We start from the raw sequence: 25,155 nt of genomic DNA, 5'->3' as shown, positions 1-25,155 counted from the left end.
GCTCGGATGTACAGCTTGCTGACGGTGGTGGCTCGTACTGCATCGAATAATGGAAATTGGCTAAGAAAGTGTATTTCAGTGCTTTCAGCACACGCAAAACGTGGCAACTCTGTGAGTCCATGTTAATTAGCTTGACTGTGGTAATCACTTCACCATACATATGTATCGATACATGTTGTACCCCTTAAATATGTACAATTTTTATTTAAAAAGACAGAATATGGTCCTCTTCTGGCTTTCCCACTTCCCCCTTGCTTTATCCTCATTCTTTCCCTACTTCTCTCCTTTGCTTCTCTATTATCATTATGTTTCTATCATTGTGATATGGAACTGGGATGTAATTTTTAAAGTAAACTCTTCTACTGTTCTTAATTTTTTTTTTGACCTGTGAAGGAAGAATTGAATGTGTTCTTCAAAGAGTTGTATACTCCCTTGACATATTTTTTTCCCTGTACTGTGCTTGTGACTCATATAAAGAATTTAAAACAGAACTTATCTTTCCTCTATAATATAAATAAATGTGGTGTACACGTTTCTTTGTTTCTCTGATGGGTGAAAGGTAATTTCAGAGATAAGATAGTTTTCAGACTGGTAAGTGTTTTTTTTTCATCTGTTCAGAATTGTATCCTTTGTATACCCTGCCACTGAATTTTAGTGTCTATGTGGAATAATTTGGTTGACCAGGTTCTATTTTTTTTCTGTCCCTCCTTTGTTGTAGATACATTTCATATTGCTCTTCAGTCGACAAGGGAAATTACGGCTGCAGAAATGGTACACGACTCTCCCTGACAAGGAAAGGAAAAAGATCACCCGGGAGATTGTTCAGCTTGTTCTCTCTCGGGGTCAGAGGACAAGCAGTTTCATTGACTGGAAGGAGCTCAAACTTGTTTATAAAAGGTGTGAGTAACTTTATGAGAACTGAATTTCTCCTGACTGCTTTGCTTTGTGTAATCCTGAATGTTTTAGGTTGCATCACCAATGTCATCATTTACTGAACTCTTCGAAAACTGGAGGCCAAATATCTGTACCAGTAGACTAACTGGAAAGAACTCTCACTTATGAAAGGCCTTTCATGTGCCAGGATGGATTCTAGGTACTTAATGTGTATGTGGGTAATGCATGCCTGCCTTCGAGAAGTGTCTTGGAAGTGCCAGCTCTATTCCCAGCACTGTTCCAGTGGCTGTGGATACAGTAGTCAACAGGACAGGGGACATTCCTGCCCTCATGGCTCATACTCATTTGTTAAGGAAACAAAATATTTTCAGTTTGTAATAAATACTATGGGGAAAATGTGGATGAATGTGATGCAGAGATGGGCAGCTCTTTTTATTGTTACTGTCACTCATATTTGCAGATGAAGAAACTGAAACTCCTCAGGGAGTTTAAGTAATTAGTCTCCAGTCACAGTAACTGAGTGGTAATTGGCAGAGTCAGAATCCAAATTCAGATCTTCCTGGCTTTAAAGCCTGTATGTGCTCTCTTTGCTGTACCTGCTTGCATGGGAGGATCATACTGGAAAGAAACCTCAATTTATAGACGAGGAAACTGAGTCCTCAAGAGATAAAGTAATTTTGCCCATAAAGACCTAGATAATTGATCTTTAGGCCAGGACCTGAGCACAGCCGACCTGACCCTGCATCCAGCATCCTCTGGCAGCTTCCAGAAGGAAAACACACATTAGAAAAGCTCTTGCAAGCGGTGTTTACAAGACCTGAAGGGGAAAGACGGAAGTAACCTTTGCAGACTACATTTAATGGATTAAATTACCAGGAAGCGCCCAGGGTAAATTCCTTAGGCTGGATCCAAGGTCAAAATTTTCTGTACTTGCCAACAAGAAGCTTGTCTGTTTTCTCTGCCAGCTGGTTTTCTATAACTTTGGGTTCAATTGTATTTTAAATCATTGTATAAAGAACAAGCTTCAGTGGTTCTCTGAACAAATATTACATGTGCTGGGTATGGGTATGGGTGAAGCAGGCAGACTCAGTACCTGCCTTTGGGAAGCCACTGCTCTGGCAGGCCAGGCCATGAAATGGACAACGAAGAGACCAGATGCTCTGGGAGTTGGGGGGGGGGGTTAGAGGTACAGGGATGCACAGCAGGGGCATCTAATCCCCTCAGAGAGGATAGACATTTCCTGCAGAAAATGACATCAAGCTCAGGGGATGAAGAAAGAGTTAGCCACACGAATGGCATAGGGCAGAGCATTTTAGGTAAAAGAAACAGGAGAAACACATAGAGGAACCACCCGGGACTTGACAGTCCTAGGGTGGGGTTGTACAGAACAGCTGTGGGAGAGTGTGAGGGAGAGGGTGGGTGGGTGGGACCCTTGGGGAGGTGTTTGGAGTTTACAAAGGACCATTCACAAGCCAGGCAGGGGCATGAACAGACACCCTGGTTAACCTAGACCAAAAGACTCTGTCCCCCTGAAAATGGCTCCTCAAAGTAATATTTTGTTGAGGGACTTTCACACAATTAACAGAAGTAATCCAGGCACCCCAGTATTTTCATATATTCTATTTTACACTTTGGGAGGACATGGAATGTGATGTGCAAAGATTTCATCCTTGGCTTGGATGGGGCAATGCGCTGGGGTGCAGGTGGTGATGCACCTTCGTTGGGGAAGAACCACCTTCAGGTTGTTTACTGGGTCATTGTGTTTTACTTTATTGTTTTTTTTCTTTTCCAGGTATGCTAGTTTATATTTTTGCTGTGCAGTGGAAAATCAGGACAATGAGCTCCTGACACTAGAGATTGTGCATCGTTATGTGGAGCTGCTGGACAAATACTTTGGAAATGTAAGTCGTTCTGGTCCATTGGAGTCAGCCAGTCTCCGTCTCCGCTCTCACTTCAGTCTGTTCTCTCTCTCAAGTGTAAAATATGAATTGCATTCGTGCCAAGGATCAGAACACAAGGCTTTCCCCGCTTCCTGCAATTCTTGCATGATAGATTTAGAGTTTTCCAGAGGCAGGTGGTGTCTCTCTCTCCAGACCACGATGCTGGAGACCTCGTTAAATGCACGAGAATGTCTCCTTCTTTGTCATCGACTGCCAGCTCTCTTCTAGTTCGACTTCTGATCCCCTCTCTGGCTACTTTTACTAAGTTACATGTGTTCTTTACTGTTATTCATACATAAGAACAAAGAAACACCAACAAAATAAACAAAAATGAAACCGCTTTCCTTCACATTGCCGTTTTATCTCCTTGCCTTTACTCACAAGTAGTAAGTTACATGAGGCGGCCCAATCCTCTGAACTCGCTCTCTCTGCCGCAGTTTACTGCTTGGGTTCGCCCTTTGCTGCTACAAGGAAATCAGTTCCCACTGGCCCTTCCCAGGGGCCGACACTTGCTCATCACGATTCTTTCTTTAAATTTGCTCCTTTTTCTTTTGTCATGACACCGGCTTCTGCTGATGGCTAGGTTCCTGAAGGGCCGTCCTGGTTTCTACCACTGAGCCCCTTCCCTCCCTCTGCCTGCTCGCTAAGTGCCCTGCTGCTCTTCCTACTCTCTCATGTGTCTACTTGCACATTTTCTCTCCTGGAAACCTGTTCCTAGGCAACCCCTCCACGCTTTGCTGAAGATGCTCTTCGCTGGAGCTCTCGTAGTCATCTTAGTCTTTTCTGCGGCAAGAACCAAACCCCTCTTCAGTCCTGTGACTGCATTTATTGCGTCCCAGGATCCTTTCATCTTTCTCCAACCTTTATTAAATCTACCTAGCTGTTCAAATTGGACCAAAATTCCTCTCCTCCTTTCCTGTCACTAGTCTAGGTTTACTGGGGGTTACGCATTGGCTTCTCTTTTAAACCTCACCTCTGGCCCTCGCCTGGCCTGTTGGTTACCATCTTCCTTGCAAAGCACAGATCCAGGGCAACGTTCCTCCTCAGTCACTCTCCATCTGTAATGAATAAAATCCTGTCTTCTCAGCCTTTAGCTTTCCAAACACTGGTCCCAGACCACCTCTCCAACTTCCTTGCTTCTCTATTTTTACATCCCTGGCACACCCGGTGCTCCGGTGACATGGACCAGCCTGGTGTTGCCCTTAACTGCTGCAGGGTTTGCTTGACCACCAACCAAACTACAGGTGTCTCGAGGTCATGACCTAGGACCTATTTGTTTCTTTTTTCAACACTTGTAACCAGCCCTGCACCAGCTTTTAGCAAATGTTTCAGAAACCATTTAGTTCACACTTGAGTAAATAAATCATTGAATTTGGAAAATGTTTTCTTATTAACAATACTCTCTGCCATATTCCCTTGCTCACTGAAGATTTTTAGTAAGTGTCGTTAGGAGAGTTTCCTTTCAGAAGAGTTTTCTATATTTCATTTAACGGAATGGGCAGCATTTGCAGTATCGGTTGGCGTTGTATCAGATTTGTGGTAACAATGTTTTATAGGATGAGCACTTGAAAGGCTTCTGAAAGGATGTTCCTGCTGTCTCATCTTTCCTCTCCTCTCTTCCCCCCTTTCCTTCCCCGCTTTTCTTTTCTTTGTAAATTATGGTAAGACCTAAAATGTTGCTTTAGGGACTTTAGGTTGTAGGTCAACTTAACGTATTAAGACAGCCAGATCACTTTTCTCTCTCTCTCTCTCTCTCTCTCTCTCTCTCTCTCTCTCTCTCTCTCTCTCTCTCTCTCTCGGTTCACTAAGTTCATTTACATTTTTAAAAGAGATTTGAAAAGAAATAAAAGCATATTTTTGTATTTGATTAGTTAATGTTATGCTTTCTGTCATTCAAATGAATACTGACATTTTGGTTCTTTCTTTTGAAAAAAAAAAAAAAAAACCCCTGCAGGCATGGCCTTTTCCAGAGGCTGAAGGGGTCTTCCTGAGGCCTAGGTTTCCCCAGGGTCTGCCTTCTCCCCTCCACTGCTGCACTCTGGTTTGGCCACTTGTGTTTTTCTGGATTAATCCAACTAGGATCGTGTGAATGGGGGCTGAATGTTGATCTCAATGTTATCTGACCAAATTTTGGGTATTTCAGGACACATGCCTTTCTCAAGAGAGTTGGAATCACCTTTGCTAACGCTAGGCTCATGTAAAGCACAAGGAGAGTCAGAATGAATTCTTATTTCTCGAGCATTAATTTTTCATCCTATTTTGGCATACCTGAGAAGCTCTGTCTTTGTCAGGAGCCAAAATTTAATTCACTAAAAAATTCAATGAATGTTTCATTAAGCTAGGAGCAGTGAAGAGCAATTCAAGGCTATCTGCCCAGTAGGTGCTCAGTTCTTATTAATGAACAGTGATGAGCAAAGCGAAGTGATTTTCATTGACATCATCTCAGAAATATTTCTCTTTGGTTTAATTTTCCTCTTGCGTTAATACTGAAGGAAGTTTCCTTGAATTCTTCCCTCCTATTATCTAAGGGAAAACTTTGTGCTGAGCTTCCCTTTTATATAGTACTGGAAAAATATTACCTTCTTCTTCTTCTTCTTCTTTTTTTAAATATTACCTTCTGATGACAGATACATCAAAATCTCTGGCTACTAATTTACGTATTTTTTTTAGCACTTTTCAATTCCAAGGAGATTTACAAGGATTCACTAGATAATCTTTCAATCTGCAGTAAGTAGCATTAACCCCAATTTATGGAGGCTGAGTGGAGATGCCTCAGAGTCTCACAGTAGATGAGGGTCTGTTCTAGGGTTTGGGCGCCTGCCATATTTCCCCATGAAACATGAGGGTTTGCTCATGTGCTCCGAGGGTGTGGACGCTGCGGTCTCAGAGAGCTCGGATCTTGATGTGGGGTTTTCTGGTTGTGGGAAGAGGAGCACTAGGATCCCGCTGGATCCTCCTGTCAGTTCGCTCACGAGCAAGACCCATAGTTTTGGTCTTGCTCGCATCACATATTTCTGTTTTACAAATAAGGGAAAAAACGACACTCAAAAAGGTTAATAGAAATATTTATATGCTTTGCTAACCCCATGGGGCTATTGTGAGGGATGAAGACACAGTGTAGCTAACAGTACTTTGTAAACTGTCAACTGCTGTGTAGTTAGACCTCGCATTATGATGCTTTTAGGTATAGTTTCATACCTTTCTTGTGTAGAACTTGATACATGTTGTATTTACTTTAGAACAGAATCCAGGGAGGGAAAGTCCTTCTTGACTCTATCCAAAAGGATTTAGTTATTGAATATTGAAATATTCTTACTACGTCATGTACTCAGATCTAAAAGAAGAGCCTTAAACCAAATTATAGCACAAGGCTACAAGATCAAAGATCAAGTTAAATTATCACTCTTTCTGCCTTTTCTAAGCTTTCTGCCAGAATATAGATACACAAGAAAATGATTTAAAAATAAAAGGGGGGCTCATGTGCTAATTAACACAGAAGCCATGTGTTTTTGCATAATTAGAAGGAATGAAGTTATCTGGGCATCTGCTGTACGGAGACAGAGTGCTTAGGTGGAATTCCAAGTATTTGAGTAATTAGGCAGTAGCTGAAGAACCTGCATTTATTTAGGCTAAGGTTCTCCTGAAATGTTTTCTCTTTTTATTCTGCGATACAATAACCCCCTGGGGTTACACTCCAGAAATAACCGTAGAGCAGCACTTGGGGGCTGCTGTGTATGAACTAGCGGCTCATTGGTAACATTCTCTACCATGCCAATAGAACCTGTGTGTCCATTTCCCTTACGGCTTAGAGACGGTGACTGTATGTTCAAGTCGTGTGTGCGTGTGTAGTGCGTCTGAGTGTTTCGTGTGCGTTTGCCCTTGCACACCACCTGACCTTACCCCTATCCCTTGAAATGAGCGGTGTAGCACATTAATTGCCCCATGGCTGCAGGGGAGCCCTACAGGCTTGGGGATGGGTGCTTTGAGAGTGGAGTATGATATGTTCTCTGAGAACTTGCATTAGTATCTGTCAGGTTCACTTTGCAGAATTCTGGCTGCTGGTTTCTCCTCATGGGGCTCCTGTCTATTTTGGATTCCTGGTCTACACCTGCCTTGAACTCTGAGGTTCCTCAGCTCTTGCTACTGTAACTCCTGGCTTCCTGCTTCTTCCGACCTCTGGTAACTGCTTATTTCTCCTACCTTCTTTCACGTGCCTGATGTCTGTGCTTTGTTTATCTAGATTATTTAAAATAGCAAAGTAATGCATATTTTCACCTGTCCTTCTAGACATATACGTTTAAAAATAAAAATGGGATTGCATTTTGCATATTATCCTGCACCTTTATTTTCTTCTTACAAGTCTGTCTTGGAGCTCTTTCCATGTTTCCATGAAACCTCCCTCATTCTTTCCAACTTCTACATAGAATTCCCATAGTATACCATCCCATACTCAAGCAGGGGCATAGCATACACTGTTTAAGCAATTCCCTTATGCATGGACTTTGGGTTGTTTCCAGTTTTTATTATAAATGAGGCTTCTTTCCATTTTTAAAAAAATATTTTATTTATTTATTTTTAGACAAAGGGGAAGGGAAAGAAAAAGAGAGGGAGAGAAACATCAACAGGTGATTGCCTTCTGAGTGCCCCACACTGGGGGCCTGGCGCACAACCCAGGCATGTGCCCTGATGGGGAATCGAACCAGCAACCCTTTGGTTCATAGGCCGGTGCTCAATCCACTGAGCCAGTTTTTATTATAAATGAGGCTTCTGTAATTTTTCTTCTTCACATATATATTATTGTATGCTAGTTTAAGCATAGCACAGAAATGAATTCCTTGTGGAATTGTTGGGTCAAAGGATTTGTACATTTAAGATTGACAGATAGTGTATTTTGACCCTCCAAAATGTCCTGTAAAATTCAGATTCCACCAACAGTGCGCGTGAATACCTATATATCCACAGTCTCTCCAGCAATGGTTCTTCTTAATTATCCAATTAAGAAATTGGAGGAAATTAATTTAATCTGCATTTCTCTGACTACTAGTGAGGCTGTGCATCCTATGTGTATTGGCCTTTTTCATTTCTTGCCTTGTCTATGAATAGCTTCTCGGCAGCCTTTTTTTATTTATATTTTTTTATTTTTTGTCTTTCCATTGTGATGCTTATCTTAGGATTTGAGAGAATCCTTTCTGTGTCATGGATAGTATTCTTTCCCCTCTGTTACATGTTTTGCAAACATTATCCCCACTCTGTTGCTGTACTTTTCTTTTTTTAATTTATTTTTTTATTTTTAATGTTTTTAATGTTGTTTAAGTACAGTCGTCTCCATTTTCCCACCACTGCTTTCCCCCTCCTCACCCACCCCCTTTGCTGTACTTTAACCTTGTTTATAGTACCTGGCCCACCATGTACTCTGATCTTACCACATTTGTTTTCCTCAACTAGGTTACACTGTCATTCAAATACCTGGAATGAATCTGAACTGGAAGTAAAAGACAGTGTGCATTAGCTGAGAACATGGCTTCCTCGCTCTGATAGTTGTTCTTAAGAGGGAACCCTAAAGGTTTGCATAACTCTTAAATTGGTTTATATGTGTGTGTGTCTGTACATATATATATATACACGTATAGATGTACATATTGGTACCGGTACCAGTGTATATATCTATACGTGTATATATATGTACAGACACACACCAGTATATACACATATATATACACATATCATGTATGTATTCATATATATCTGTGTGGAGAGAGAGAGAGAGAGAGAGGGCCTCTTGAGGGAGGGGAGAAATAGACATAGATATACTATATACACACATTGATTTGGTGCTGTTTGTCAGGGAATGAAGAGACCATAACCTTTTAAAAGGAGCTTTTCTGAGTTGCCCATTTATCATAGTAGTATTCCATGCATTTGTCCTTATGCTTCTAGATTCAATTGGATCTGTCAACATAAACCATGTTCCTTGTGGAATCTCACTCCTGAATAGATGGAGCACTTTGCTAATTGACATCCATTTTATGTAAAGTCACAACATTCAGCGGCATCAGAGAACTGTTGATCTCGGGAGCCGTTAACCCCTGGCATCCCAGAGTCTGGGCCTGTACGGTGGCTGACATTTACCCTGCAAACGTTTCCTGTGTTCTTCTATGTGCCCGGTATCAGGGGTACAAGGATGGCCAAGACAAGGCCTGTGCCTGCGCTCACTCTCTTGGAGGAGTGACTGATAAGGAAGCCGATACTGGAGCACATAATGGATGAAAGGAAAGAGGGTTTGGGGGAAACTCTGTGCTTCTGACTTTTGACTTTGGCCTTGAAAAATGAGCTTGATTTTGCCAGAAGAATAAAGGATAGAACATTTAGAGAACATTCCAGGGATTGCTGGAACAAATTGCAAAGGGCCAAAGCATGAAAGGACACCATGAGTTTGTGGAATGTGTGTCTGTAGTTTCAGGAGTGAGGGCTACCTCAGGGAGCAGAGAGCAGGGCCCCGGGTGGCTCACAGAGACTCCTGTGAGCCACGCTGAGGGACTCAAACTTTGACTGAAATCTGAAACCCTGCACAGCGGAGGAACAAGATCAGCATTTTAGGGAAGTGTTGGTCGCCCTTGGCCTTGAGCAGGCACAGATGACACCTAGGAGGTCATTGCAGTGGCCTATCTGTGGCAGGCCCGAGCAGCAGTCTGTTATAGTGAAGGAACCAGAAGGGGTTTATTTACACGATGGAATCAATAGGAATTGGTGACCGGTTTGAAAGCCATGAGGCCAAGGGAGGGAGAGGAATGAGGGGGAGCGGAACGTAAGTTGAACTGTAGAGTGCGTTAGAATGGGCTACTAAATCGAGGGTGCACTTACTACAGAAGAGAGGGACTAGAGGAAAGAGAAAGTGCTTGCATTCAGTTTGGGACATGGTGGCTGACTGAGGGGTGTCCAGGCAGGGATGTCTAGGTCGCAGGTGGACATATTGAATGGGGCATCTAGGTTTGTTAAGCCACTTGCGTGCTAGACAATGAGGTTGACAATGACATTGCCAATAAGATTGTTGATGTAGAGAGCCCTTGTCTGAGAATACATGAATTACAAGGAGAATATGTGTGTAATCTATTCTGACGAGAAACGCCAATATTCACACGAAGTTGGATCGCTAAAATGTAGGCAACATGGAGCAGAGGTGTTTTGCTAATTGATGTGTCCCAAGCACTCCATAAATACTTCTTTTGTAAAAACAATTTTTTTTTACTTTATTTTCCAGTTACAGTTGACATACACTATTACATTAGTTTCAGGTTTACAGCGTAGCAATTAGACATTTATATACCTTATGAGGTGATCTCCTCAATAGGTCTAGTACCCATCTGAAATATTTCTTAAACAAATGCAAGGTAGGGGTGAAGAGATACCATTCAAGGAGCCTGAAGAAGAATCACGAGAGATGGAAGGAGGGGACAGGCATCGCATGGGATTGCCAGGGCCAGGGAGCAAGAGAGAGGAATTTTCAAGGAAGAGATTCAGCAATGCTCCAATGCTGCTGAGAGGCAGAGGTGGGGGGTAGGGGGACTGAAAACTTGCAGTTAGCAGACCTTCAAGAGGGGGCGGGAATGGAGAGTTCCGTGCCAGTGAGGTGAGGGCTCTGTGGGAAGGAAGCAGCAAGGAGAGTGCCTGAGTGGCTGTCTGGCTAAAAAACTGGAGATGAGCCTTATTTGGGTTATGGGGGGTAGATTTGCTGCTTGCTTCACTCGGCAAAGTCTGTCAGACTCTGCTCTGGTCCATGACCTTGACCGTAGTTCTCGACTTATCCAGCATCATTGATGTCATCTGGGAACCAGTTAGAAGTTCACACTTGCAGGGTTTTGTTTTCCTTTTTTTATTAATTTTTTTATTGTATTTTTTCATTACATTTAGTCCCCTTATACCTTCCTCCGCTCCCCTCCAATCAGCACACTGTTGTCCCTGAGTCCTTTTTCCTTTCCGTTCAATCCTTCCATCCCTGCCCTCCCTGCCCTTAGCTGTCGTCCTGCTCTCCGTCTGTGAGTCTGCCCCCATTTTCCTTGTTAGTTCGGTTTGTTCATTGGACTCCACATAATCATATGGAGTGAAATCCTATGGTGTTTGTCTTTCTCCAACTGGCTTATTTTACCTGGCATAATGTTCTCCAGGTCCGTCCATACTGTCACAAAGGATAAACATTTTTTCTTTTTTATGGCCGAGTAGAATTCCATTGTGTAAATATCCCACAGTTATTTTATCCACTCATCTACTGATGGACACTTGGGCTGCTTCCATATCTTGGTAATTGTAAATAACACTGCAGTGAATATAGGGGTGCTTCTGTTCTTTGGAATTCGTGTTTTGGGTCTCTTCGGGTATATTCCCAGAAGCGGGATCCATTTTAAAATTTCTGAGGTATCTCCACGCTGCTTCCCACAGGGGCTGCACTAGTCTACACTCTACCACCTCTCAGGTGTTACCCAGACCCACAGAGTCAGAAACCCCAGCAGTGTGTGTTTTAATGAGGTTTCTGGGTGATTTAGGCACATTCCAAAGTTTGAGAGCCACTGGCCTGTGACATAATTTTGAGAACAATTAGCACAACTGAGCTCTGAAGTGTGGGTTTCTGAGGGTCCTAAAGTTGGGAGCCCAGACTCAGAGCAGGAGAAATGGGGTGCCACCTTGTGCCTGAAATGCAGCAGGGCTCAGCCTCCATTTGTGCCAACCTGAAGATGAGCTGAGCGGCTACATGCCTCCAAGAAATTCCTCTCCAATGTCTTGTGTGACATTAGATATTATGTAAGGACATGCTCTCTTTAGTAGAATGTGATTTTACTACTTTAAGTATGTATGTGTGTATTTTTATTTATTTATTTTTAGAGAGAGGGAAGGGAGGGAGAAAGAGAGGGAGGGAAACATCAGATGTGTGAGAGATATACCAATTGGTTGCCTCTCGCACGTGCCCAATGGCGACCTGGCCTGCAGATGTGCCCTGAACAGGAATCAAACAGGCGACCTTTTAGTTCGCAGGCTGGCACTCAGTCCACTGAGCCACACCAGCCAGGGAGTGTAACTTTTATTAAAGGCTTACAATTCCCTAGTTCTATTTTCTGTCCTTAACATACTGTCTGATATTTTTATCTTTGGTATGGCAATAACTTGAAGAAGCTTGAGATACTGGCAAATGTTTCTCATAACACCACTGCATGTTTATCAAAACATTTGTTGTTGTTTTTTTGTCCTACTAGGTCTGTGAGCTGGATATTATCTTTAATTTTGAAAAGGCTTATTTTATCCTGGATGAATTTATAATAGGTGGAGAAATTCAGGAAACATCCAAGAAATCAGCTGTCCAAGCCATTGAAGATTCTGATATGTTACAGGAGGTCAGTGCTCAGTTTCTCATGCAATGAGAGAAGATGATGATGATGATGATAATGTGGTGGTGGCTGTGGTGGTGGTGGTAGGGGTGATGGTTGTGGTAGGAGTGATGGTGGTGGTGGTGGTGGTGGTATTGGTGGTGGTGATGGTGGTAGTGGGGGTGATGGTGGTAGGGGTGATGGTTGTGGTAGGAATGATGATGGTGGTAGTGGTGGTGGTGATGGTGGTTGTGGTAGGGGTGATGGTGGTAATGGTGGTGGTAGTGGTAGTGATAGTGGTAATGATGGTGGTGGTAGTGGTGATGGTGGTAGGGGTGATGGGGTGGTGGTGATGGTGATGATGGAGGTACTGGTGGGTGGTGCTGGTGGTGCTGGTGGTGGTGCTGGTGGTGATTATACATTGGCCGACCGTTACTGAGTGTTTATTCTGTGCTGGGTACAGTTTCTAAGCAACTGATGCATTGACTTAATTATCGCAGCGACTCTAAGAGCTAGGTAATATTGTTACCCTCATTTTAAGGACGAGTAGACTGAGGCACCCAGAGGTTAAATGACCTGTGCAGCGTCACATAGCTAGTAAGTGTGGAATAAAGATGTGAACCCAGGCAGCTGGGCTCCAGAGTCTTTGCTTTTCATGTATGTTTGAGTTTTTTAGTGAGAATACCTCATTATCAAAAAGCTCTCAAATATGTGGTGATGTTCTTTTCAAGAATAATTTTATGAGGGTTATAAGAAGACTTTCATTAAAATATCTGCTGCCCTAGGAAAGGAGAGTAGCAGTACATTGTTATTCCATTTGCCAGTGCTATTAGAGCTTTATTATTGAAGATGGCATTCATCACCTTAATTAAAATTCTTACACCTCCTCAGGAGGCTGTATGCGTGCCCCGATTTGCATAAATAAATTGAGAACACTGCGGCTAGCGTTCCTGAACCACCCCTGCGGTTGTGCTCCTGGCTCTGTGATACTCACATAAAGTGGAGTGGGGCTTTTCTTTCAGATGTAGTCCAGATTTGCATTGTACCTAATAAAAGAACTTACCTGCATTACTCCCTTCAGCTTTCCCAGGGACACGGGGAGAAATAACGCTTCACCCACCTACCTTTGTCCTCCTAAATGAGGTGATCCAACCCAGCTCTGCCACCTCTCGGCTCTTCTTCCCACAGCACCCTTGGGTCTTGCTGTCTGCCTATTTTCATAACATAAGAGATTCCAGAGTGTTATAAAGTATCTTTGAGAAATTGGCTTTAAAGCTGTTCTTCCTGCTGTTTGAACGTAATAGACTGATTAACTTAATAAAACACCATGAGGTGTGATTTGCCAGCAACTGTGCCTGCACATCTTTGAGCCGATTACTTGTTCCTGTCCCTCTAGGGAACCAGTCTTCAGACATCGAGAAAGATATCTGTTTGAGGGGTACCCATCAGCCTCTGGCTGTGCCCGTTGGGAAGCTGATGCTTTTATTGTGCTCACCTCAAAAAAGGCACATAAACTTTCTGGTGTTTATTTGACTCTTTCCAAATGCCACAGGAAGGGAATTCTACAAGGTATTTGAGAAAGCAGCAGTTTGGAAATTCCACAGAACAACCTTTGTTAAAATATGCCAGGGGGTTGTTTATAACTCTGTCCCCAGGGCCCTCACTGTGGGATCTCCTTACAGGAGAAACTTTAAGCAGGGGCTTTTAGCACTTTAGTAATTAAAGTTTCTTGCACTGGGGCCAAGACACAGAGGAGTTATTTTGAATTCCCCCCTCTGCAGAAAAAAGTTTTAAAGAACTTGCAGTGTATCTGGTTAATAATTCTAGTTCCATTTAAATATGGGAAGCAGGTATTTCAAGAGAGAGCCCTTGCACAATTAAACACTAATTGGTAGTTCTGATCCCTGGTGATTGAGTGGAAGGTCCTGGTAGGTAGGTCTCAGGGGACCCTCCATTTAGTCCCTGTGCCCCATAGTAAGCAGGCAATGCCATGCCGGTCCACTAAGTCTCACTGAATTAACAGCACCGGCCAGATCGAAACAGCATTATCAGTATTCTGATACAGGCCTCGGGTACTGGAGCTAAATCAATGAACATTTGGGGAGCTGGTTGAAAAATTGACTTTGTATATCTGGTTTGCTTCATATGTTCAGAGAAGCTTCGAATGAATGAGCACAAGTAATATAATTGCATAAAGAAAAAAAATTACTGCTTTCTTTTATTTCTGTCCTTTGGACCTAAGCGCGTATTGTAGTTACTAAAGGTTAGGGGAGGCCTTCGTAAGATGGCTTTCACTTTCAGCCGAGCTGAAAACCTGCAAGCAGCCCCTGGGACTTCCCCCTACTCCCTGCCTAACAAATGCTCTCTCCCCATGTTTAGTAAGGAAATACATAGTCTTGAGCCTCCAAACGCTGAGAGCTTATTCTCAGTGTACAGGGGCAAGATGTTGCTAATAGGGAAATAAGTGAACAGTTTCATTGGTTGGGGATGACTTTAGGCTGTATCTTATTTTGGAGGTAACAACTAAAGCCTTGTGGATGATAAGTACAAAGTGATTAGAAGGAAAAAGAGACTCTGAAAGAAGATAGTGACCTTGAATAGTAGAGGTTGCAATTCCTGAGGTTACCATGACAGCAACAAGCAGAAGATGTTTTGACCACAGAGTAGGAAAAGCATGCGTAGAAGGGAGGGCCCAGTGGTACCTCATTGTGAGCAACGGGACACCTTGCATGCATATGTAGATTCATGAAAAATGGACAGGTGCATCCCCACACTGCCACCCTTAAAGCAAGACCATGTCAACAGCCCAGCCACCCATAATGTAGTAAGAGGCCATAGCATGCCCAGGGCTGAATGCCCAAGAAACACTGCAGACTAGATGGGGAGCAGGAGAGCGGGAGGGATCCCAGGATGCAGACTCTAGTCATCTCGTGAAAGGCCAGGGCAGAGCTCTTTAAGGCTGTGCCAGCCTTGAACATCTGTTCCGACTGTTAAAGCAGCTGGCTCAAGACAATACCAACCTCATGCATTATTGGTCCACACAGCACAGCTTAGGAAGGCCAGCCCGTGCGGGCTTCAGCGGATTGATTTAGTCAGTGGCGCGAAGAAGTGCCAGTAACTAGAGGCCAGTGACCTGGGAAGTCCGTGGGGTGACAACTCCGGGGCTCTTGCTGGCCTAGGCCCCTTCCAAGGCTGCAGGCTCTTATGGTCAAGTTCATAAAGATTCCTTAACTGTAAAGAATATGTAGCCAGGCAATGAATATAAAATATTATAGAGGTAGTGTCGGGCTGAATGATTGAAAACCATATGTTAGTGTTCTGGATTTTGCGATATTTGTCATCTTAAAAAAAATTGTAATTTACGGCCATTTTTCTCTCCTTTTTAAGAAACTTGATGCCCAGTTTTGTACTTAGAACTTGGTATGTTTTTAAGTGGCATACATTTTAGGTGCCATGAAATCAGGCATGGGTCTCTGGCCAATGTGATGCCCTTCCTGAGTTGAAAGACATGGGCAGCTTCTGTGACGGGAGATACAGGGCAGAGATCTTAGGATGTCTCCTTGGCCAGCTCTCATCTGCAATAGGAGGTGTTAGAGCTCGATGGGCAAGTGTGGAGTGAAAATATCACAGTATTTTCAGCAGGAGAACACTGGTGTTATGAACAGAGCTGGTGGAAACCAGTCAGAACACCTGGTTCATAACCCTAGCCTCCTCTGAGCAGTCTTGCTTGGCCTTGGTCTTGGTCTGTTTGGCCCGTGCTGGTTGAGTGTCTTCCTGGCAGGTGCCAGTGAATCACGTACCCTGGGGTTCAGGCTTCAGGATACACTGAGCATCTCAGAATGAGCTGTCAGAGGCAGGGGTGTTACCTGGGGCTCCCCCCTTGATCTCCCTTATTGAATTAATCCAGAGGTCACTGTATTGCACACACACGCATATTACAGGAAAGAGTGCAAAAGTCCATCGTGCATGGTAAAGGGCTTGCAACATCGCTGTGACTTTGAACTCTGCCTGTGATTGTGAGCCCACTCAAACATTCCAAAAGGTGCTGGGAAAAAAATTACAGCCTTGTGGCATATTAGCAAACGTGGGAACTGTTGAGGAAGATGAAGAAACCTAATTTGTACACTTTGGAGGAAAGCCTCCTCAAAAATACATGGCAGGAAATCTTAGGAATTATGGTTGTTTGTTTGTTATAGCTTGGCAATAAGTGTAAGAAAGATGTTCTGCATAATATCTGTAACAACAAATATGTTGTACAAATAGAATTCAGAATTCTCTCATACGTGCGCCTGGCGATAGTCCTCGTGATCATTTTAGCAGGCATACTTAGCTGAAGTCTATGGTGATATCTTGCAGCTGTTGCATTGCTCTCATCAGACATTGATTTTATGATCCAGCTTAGTTTCTTCCCAGTTAAGCATTCGTTAGTTTCAGCCACATGGAGGTGTATACAAATTATGCTCAAACTTTGAACCATGTTCCTTGATTAGAATGCAAAGATTTATGTCTGCACATACTTTTCAGTAGTGGTGAAAGAATAAGTAAAAGCACAGAAAAGATTTTACAGTCTGCTAAAAGTTGTGGCTTAAGGGAAAGCTGTTCTAATGGACGGTTCTCTTTCAGACACTGGAAGAATACATGAACAAGCCCACGTTTTAACTGCACATCTCCCTGAAGACTCTGAGTGCTACCTGTTGCGGACTTGTCAGGAAGCAATGCCTTGCCCAGGTGACTGGACAGAGCCTCCAGCACCATGCCAAAACTAACTTAAAAGGGATTTTTTGTTAACTAGCAGAAATTTAAGTGGTTTAACAGAATATATTTATCATTATTACATGTCTGTATTATATTGTATATGATTACTTACTGTAGTTCTGGATGTTCGCATAGCTGCTTCATAACGCAGTAGACTGAGCATTTGTTTGCAATGTATTAGCTCCGTGTAATATTTTAAGCTAATTTAAATACATTTGTTGTAGTATGTTTTTGCTGCATTTGGTCTTCTACTGACAGGTTGAAAACTGTATTGTAGTAACCCATGATTTAGTATGTAAAGTAACAATACTTTTTTCTAAATATTTAGCTTTTAAAATTATATGAAAGATAATTCAAAATTATGTTAACAGTCCAGAGTTTATACATAATGCTAGACATTTTTAATATTAATAATAGTGTATATTCAGTCCAGATACAATGTATCTGATTTTAATGTCCTGAACTTATTTATTTGTCAGGGTTGGAGCGAAGGAAAATTACCAAAGATAGTTTAGGGGTGAAGTGTTTTTGACGCCTTGGAAGTTACTCTCGTGAGAGGTTTTAATTTTACCTTTTAATTGAATATAAAAGCACAGTGAGGACATGTTTTCTGCAAACTCTATATATTGATTAAGGTTTTTAGACATCTGGAGATACAGTGTCTATGACTTCCTTTATTATAAAAATTATATAATAGAGATTAATAACAATAGTAATAATTATTATTACTACTCTTAATAATCTTTTATATTTCAAGCACTCTTAGTTGCTTGAGAGATTTTGTTTCAACTATATTTTAATGTATTTCTAAGATATTTAAACCCTTACTGTTTATTAGGTTTACTTAGAGCATTTAATATAGGGTGGGCAACAGGAGGTTTCTAGTTGCTCATATGGACAATAATACAATCATAATAACAATATGAGAGTAACCTGTTTCATGTACTCACAGCCATAAACTACTTTTTCCCTACCCTATATTATTGCCATATGGGGGATGGATGCCTTTTCTCCTTTTTCTTTCTTCACCTACCCCCAAATATTTGCTGCTGACCATTATTGTTGTTAAAATGTCACATTCATGTTTCCGGGAATGGAGGTTCTATGTCAGCAGGTAGTGAGTATGACTGGACATGGTGCGGAAGTAGGGGGTAACCTTTGTCTCACTGCCCCACTTTTGATGTCTCACCTGCGTGCGTGCGGTGTAAGTGTCGAGCTCCGGTATCACGCTCACTGGAGTGGGTAGGGACCCTCGGGCGCTTTTACTGTTTTCTCTTGGGGTCTCTAGGAGATCCGATAGGGCTGACCTTCAGAGAACGTGAGGGAGAAAGGTTCTCATAGATTTCTCTTACCAGAGATATGTAGGGAAGAATGGCAAGGCAGGAGCAGAAGAGCGGAAGGAAATATTGACCAGTGCCTCGATATAACCATTATTAAACGGAAAAAACTCAGATTAGAATGTGAAGGAACTATTGGGCTTTCAACATCTAATGTTCCCTCAATCATGTAACTACAGTTACGGCACCAGGTTGGAGTTTAACTACCATTTTTGATCGCTTTGTTTGCCTGTGTGTTCAGTTTGCGGTTTAGCTTTCTGTTGTTATCGATATGGTGGAACTCTATTTTTAAAAACAGTTTTTTAAAGATGGACTTTGCACATCATTTTCTACGTGCTGGGTATTCTGGGGAATTCCGTCTTCGGCCCTCTCTAGCTGTAGTCGGGGCTCCTCAGGCTTCATGTCAGCGTCGCCCCAGAAAATGAACAGAATCCAGGGTGGCACACCGAGGAAAATGTGCGGGATTTGGGGACATCTTACATGGGCCTGGGGAACATAATCATTGTGTTTCCTTTATGTTATATGACTGTAATTAAACTACCAAGTGAAAGAAAAGATAATATTAAATTTTATACAACTTCTGAATAAAATGTTTTAAAATTTTTAAGTGAGGAACTTCAGTGTGTTTTCATGAATGCATTTTTAAAAAAATCAGATTTCACGCTTGAAATTGCTACCCGTGATTCCTGGTAAAGTCCCTTTGATGAGCCTGCTTCATTTTCTCGGCGCTTATCCTCACGGATGAACGTCACAGGTAGGTGACAGCAAATGAGGGGAATCACTTTGTTCCTGCACCTTTTTCTCACCATTCCGCCACCTTTTCATAATCTAATCTCTTTAGGAATAGTTAATGATGTAGTCATTCTTTAAAACTAGTAACTCCTTTCCTTTCATTAACTTATGCAAAGCTGGCATTTATTGTGATAAAACAAATGGGTTTTTATAATTATATATTTTTTTATTTTTTAAATAGTTTATTTTTTATTGTATTTCTTTCCACTACCATTTATCTCTCTTCCACCCTCTTCCACCTCCACCCATGGAAGCTGCCTGAGGGTTAGCTCACGTTTGGAGCCACGTGTTCTCGAAATTTTTCCTTTTCTTCAGCCTAAATGTTTTATTTACTTCAAAATGTTAGCAAGTAAATTATACTGACATCTTTCTAATAAACATCCACTTAACACACAGGATTAATGAACATTTTAAACATTTGCTAGTATAAAACATAAAGCAAAGTCCCCTTATAAATTATAACAGTATCCAGGGTAGCTCCTAAGGCCCTGCTACAAATGGCAAAGGCCCACGTAAGTCACCAGCCCCCATGAAAGCTCTCAACATTTCCAAAGGAAAGAAAAAAAGTGCTACTTTTGAATAACACTATTAGTAAATGGGACATGGCAAAGGCATGGAAATAATTCCAATCTAGAAGATGGTTAAATCATAAATGTATCATCTCAGATTAATCTATCCTCGTTAAGAACTATGCTAAGGAGAAATACTTAGAATAATATTCTGTAAAGAGCAAAACAAACTAGTTAACACAATAGTAAATTAACACTTTGAAACAATTGTTATAATGGAAACGCTGCATCAGTTAAGGCTGATGGCGCAAATTCAAGGTGAAAACCTTGAGATGTAGTTAATCTAGGAATGTATTCACAGAGAACTGGACAGAAGTAAAAGCTCATCGGCAGGCCTGAATTCCACGCTGAGTAGTGCTCTCGAAACGTCGATCCAAACAGCCCTACGGTTACAGTCCTCTCTGTTTTTCACCTTCCCGGACAAAAACAGACTGTCATTGCCTAATACCAAAGTACGTTATCTCTGAGTTTTTTCAAGTTTGTCAAGATTTAAATAAGAGTTGAAAAAAATTCTAATAACCCTGTTTTTGCAAGTTATTGGAAAACAGTCACTGGCTTGCTTTTCTTACATTCCAGAGCATCTGACTGAACTTAATCCAAAATTCGAGGGACCATGCGGAAAAATGTATTAACGTTTTCTGAAAAGTGAAATTAAACACGGTTCATCAGTGATGTTTCATGGGGATGATAATATGAGTCTTAAAGAAGAATCACTAGGTACAGGAGAACATTTGTGTATATTTGAAGAAAACCTTTAATATTACTTTAAGAAATTTGATATGGGAAATAGTTTGAATAAATTAAAAAGTCATTTGCTTTTCATGGACATGGACAACAGTGTGGTGATTGTGGGCAGGGAGGGGGTGGGTGTAGGTGGATGAGGGTATAGGAGAGATAAATAGTAATGGAAAAACAGTAAAAAGTAAACTTTAAAATACATACATGATTATAAAAATTCACTTGCTTTATTAGAATGAATGCCACCTTTACATAAGTTAATGAAAGAAAAGAAGTTAGTTTTAAAGAATGACAGTATAACTATGAGTGAATAGATTAGATTATCCAAATACGGGTAAACGGTGAGAAAGAAGTCAACAGAAACGACGTGTGACTTTGGTACCCCGGCCGGCTGGTTCAGTTGGTTGGAGCACTGTCTCATACACCAAAAACGGTTGCGGGTTCCATCCGCAGTCAGGGCATGTATGTGGGTTGTGGTTTGGAGCCCTGATCGATATTTCCCTCTCTCTCCCCCTTCTTCTCTCTCTCTTAAAAAAAAAAAAAATCAATAAAAACGTATCCTTGAGTGAAGATTAAAAAAAAAAGACTTTGGCTAATTATAGTATTAAAAGCCAAGCCAAAATGGTAGATGGATGAATAAATAAACCAAGGCACATAATAAAAAAATGAATGAAAGCAATTATGTACTACTTGGGATTAACTAATCCCATGTGATAATAGCAATAGTTGTAAAGAAAACAATTTGTACATACTTTCTCTATTAGTTGAAAACTTTAAAATGTAAGACCATAGAGCAAATTAAGTTGAAAGAAAATTTAAATCATAAAGTAAAATTCAGACAAGTTCATTATTTGCAGAAGTGTTAACATGTAGTCACTTTTATTCAAGTCCTCTCTGCTCTTGGTGCATTCTGTATTTTGAGCCAAAATACATAATTGGCACATTTAGGCATTTTTCTGAGGCAGCCATACCAATGTGTCAAATATAATTTGAACTGTTGAATCAATAGAAAATAGTGGCTTAATTTTCTGATTCTAAATCTATATGATTTTTAGCCATCAGTTTCAGAGCAAGCAAGTGGGCCATAACTCACTGGTCAGGGTATTCTGAGCCACATAATTAAATATACTTATGTTTAAAGCATCAAAATGGACTAGAAATTGGGGACCTTCAGGCTGTGGTCCTGGGAGTCCCACCAACAAGGTTCATGAACTTGCTCTTCGGAATGAATGGAATGTCGGAGTTAGATTCGAACATGGAAGTGAGCTAATCAGAACCACTCCTTATACACAAGAGGAAAGAATAATCAGCACATTAACAATTATGCTTTGATCAGGCCCCAGTGCTGGTCCATTGTTTAATTAAACCTTGTCTTGATCAAAGTGTTCCCTCGTGGAAGTACTTGATGAGCCTGTGTACCGGTATGAAATACATGCCTCACGACATTCAAGCATGTTTTCAACCCTTCTAAATGACACAAGTGAAGTACATAGAGTGCACTTTAAATGAAGGGTGCCTTACAGAGGAGAGAGAAGTGCTACTCCTGGAATGCAGACAAAGTGTGAATCGCCAGGTTTTCTTGTTTAATTTTAGAGGTGGAATTTCTTACATGTTTTAGAGGGAAGAATACTTTTATTTTTATTTTTTAATTTTTGTGACTGTTGAATCAGAGGGACTAGTATCTAGAAAAAAAGTCACAGAATTCTGTGACTATTTTCTGCATTTAGCTAAGCTTATCATTTCAATTTGTTGGCACCTACCTATGAAATAAGAGCTTCATGTTTGGTTCTGAGCCCAGGAGCCAGGCCTGAATGAAACCAAATACTGCTTAAAAAATGAGGCAGATACCAGCTGTTTATTTACCAAATCATTTGCTCTTTCCTCCGGGGCACACAGCTCAACTTCATTTCCCACTCTTTTGAAGTTTGGTTTCTCTGTGGAGACTCATGGCCAGTGGATTGCGGGTTGAAATAACAAATGCCCAACAGCAGACCTGACTCATAAACACCCTCCCACATCGCCCTCCATTCCTTGTTTCTCTTTCCCTGTTTCCAGCTGCAGGAACAGACTCCAGGATGCAGAGAAGCCAGAGCCATGAGATGGAAGAAACCTAAAAAAAGTCGTCAAGAAAGACAACCAAGTAGGAAGAGCCACACGGGACTGAATTGTGTGTCAGAAATACACTTCTATTGTGTTAAGCCACTGAACTCCTGAGGTTGTTTGTTATAGCAGTGAGCCTACCCTAATACGTGAAACAATTATGGGCTACCATCAGCAGGATGTGGATACATATAATCAAGTGTATTTTCAGGGAATGAAAAAAATATAGCACCCTTTAGTGCTAATAAAGGCAACTAATTATGGGTCCCAAGCACCCACACCAGAACCTAGTAAAATAGCAATAAATACTTGCTGAATGGAAGTTGGATGATGAAAGACTAAATTCAACATGGCAACTAATTGGCTGCAAGAGCTCCTATGGTAGCAGAAAAGTGATCAAAATTCAAACTGAGCACTTACCAATGGTGCCATAAAAATATGTGTTGTTTCTTGTGAAAGAAGAAACAAGAAAACAAGTGGGTCGGGACCAGAAGTTGAGCTACCACGTTTTCAGCCAGGTTTGTATCCCCTAGTTAGACTGACAGGCAGGCCTCTATGGTCAAACACCTCCCCTGGGCCCCCCCAGCAATCTGGACCTGGAAGAAGGAAGGGAGGAGTGTTAACCCCTTTGGGGGAGCAATGCTCTGATCCCCGAAAGTGTGAAGCTGCAGCTTCTTGGTGAAGCAAACAGGCTCATGCTCCCCTGTTTATTAAGCTCAGTGTCTAACTCCCTTTGCTTCCCTTTTCTTTATTAATAATTAATTACATACCAAGAGTAACAATATGAAAACAAATCCTGTGCATTTGCAAACAGAAATGGAAAAATACCGTTTAAGGAAGCTCACTCTAGCAGAAGGTGGTATTTGGAGTGATTGACTACCAATTACAGTTCACACTAGACCTAGTTAAGTTGCTACTGTAAGGGACAAGAAAGGCAGTTTCTGGTTTTGTTTTTTTTAAAGTTTTATTTTAGAACAGATGCATAGGGAGGGAAGGACAGATAGCAGTAAAGAAGAAAATTCTATTTCATGTTGGTAAGTATAAAGGTTCTCCATATATTTGATTCTTTCATTTAATGCTCTTGTTTATAGGTGAAAAAGTGGTATAACAAGAACTTAGAATGAAGTATAATTGTAAAGGAGACCTGAGAACCAAATTGAATTATTTTTTATTGATTTTTAGAGAGAGAGAAGGGGGGAGAGAGAGAGAGACATCAGTATGCTGTTCCACCCATTCATGCATTCATTGGATGGTTCCTGTATGTGCTCTGACTGGGGATTCAACCCACAACTTTAGTGCATTGGGATGACGCCCTAACCCACTGAGCTCTCCTGTTGCTAATGCACGTGCTGAGCCCCTGGCCTGAAATATCCTACTTTTTTATTTTCTACCTTGACAGTGTTCTGCTCACTGTTGAACTGGCGACTCTCCATCACCATCCAGGCCTCAGTTCCAGTGTCAGCACCTCCAAAACTCCCCCCTTTACTCCCTTCCCCAGTATTAATGATTGCATTATATGCTACAGGAGCAGAGAACGTGCAGTTGTTGATACGTGATCATACGCTGACAACAGGGTGTCCCTGTTCTTCAACACAGTGACTTCTTCAGGACAGAGGCTATGAGCTTCGTATTGTTATCCAGATGGTTACTTAATATTTGCTGCATAAATAAGTATGTCACACTTTCAAACTTTAGAGTTGAAACCATGGCCATGGGATCCCACCCACCATATCCTCCTGGACACAGTTGACAATAGAGTACAGTCCCACTCTCCCTTTTTAATGCCCCAATATTGTTGATGGAGCCATTTGAGGACATGTATACTTTTCTCTGATTACAACTTGTACAGGAAGGTGTTAACTCAGCAGGTCTGGGTTGTTCCAGCCCTGCATATTCCAAATAAACACCTGAACTGGCCGGCTCTTGGGAAATAACTTCTGAGCCCTTGGAATGTTTTGCCAGATAAGAGTGTGTTTGCATGCTTGTGAGCTTGGGCCAGGTTGCACGATTATTATCCTGATAATGTGGTTTATGGTGAACACCATTTTGCTCTGGGTTGGGGGCTGGAGACTGAGTAGCTGAAATCAGTCACATGGGTTCCACATGCCTATGTGATTGCCCCCCCCAAAACCCCTGGATACTAAGGCTCGGTGAGCTTCCCTGATTGCTGGCACTTTGCATGCTTTGTTGCACTAGGTTGCTGAGAAAATTAAGCATATCCCTGGGTGACAACACTGAGAAGGGACCTTAGAAGCTTACGTCTCCCGGACTTGTCCCATGTACCTTCTCCCTCTGCTGTTTCTATTCTATATCCTTTTATTGCAATGAACTATCGTTGTAACTAGAACAGCTTCTGAGCCCTGTGAGTCCTAATGAATCATCAAGCCTTAAGATGGTCTTAGAGACTGCCCCCCAAATTCGGTTGCTATAACTCAGTATGATGGTATGTGAAAACAAATAATTATGATGACCAGCAAGGGGAGAGTCTGGTGTTTTGGGGGTAGAGTACAATGGGTTCTTTGTGGATGTTGGGTCTTTCCACTTTACTCGGATTGGGTGGTTAGAGCCAGAATTGGCATGGCTGGAGTCGGAAAGCTGTGCTTCTTCTGACACAAAAGGTTTGTCTACGTTCTCAAAAGAAGGGGATGAAGTAAAACGAAGAGTAAATATATGTAAC

At 41.7% G+C, this 25,155-nt stretch overlaps 1 protein-coding gene across 1 annotated transcript in view; it reads left to right on the top strand.

Moving 5' to 3' along the window:
• AP1S3 (adaptor related protein complex 1 subunit sigma 3) overlaps positions 1-19,002 on the top strand; it is a 55,190-nt gene extending 36,188 nt beyond the window's left edge. The window contains exons 2-5 of the mRNA XM_024564264.4: positions 719-897; positions 2,687-2,795; positions 12,077-12,214; positions 16,811-19,002. Coding sequence (XP_024420032.2) covers positions 719-897; positions 2,687-2,795; positions 12,077-12,214; positions 16,811-16,846 — 462 coding nt within the window. The 3' untranslated portion in view covers positions 16,847-19,002. The remainder of the gene's footprint in view (positions 1-718; positions 898-2,686; positions 2,796-12,076; positions 12,215-16,810) is intronic.
• Positions 19,003-25,155: the final 6,153 nt, after the last annotated feature.

This window comes from Desmodus rotundus, chromosome 2 (assembly GCF_022682495.2).
Source record: "Desmodus rotundus isolate HL8 chromosome 2, HLdesRot8A.1, whole genome shotgun sequence".
Lineage (NCBI taxonomy): Eukaryota > Metazoa > Chordata > Mammalia > Chiroptera > Phyllostomidae > Desmodus > Desmodus rotundus.
Note: the sequence above shows the minus strand (reverse complement) of the source record. Positions and strands in the feature narration are given on the sequence as shown.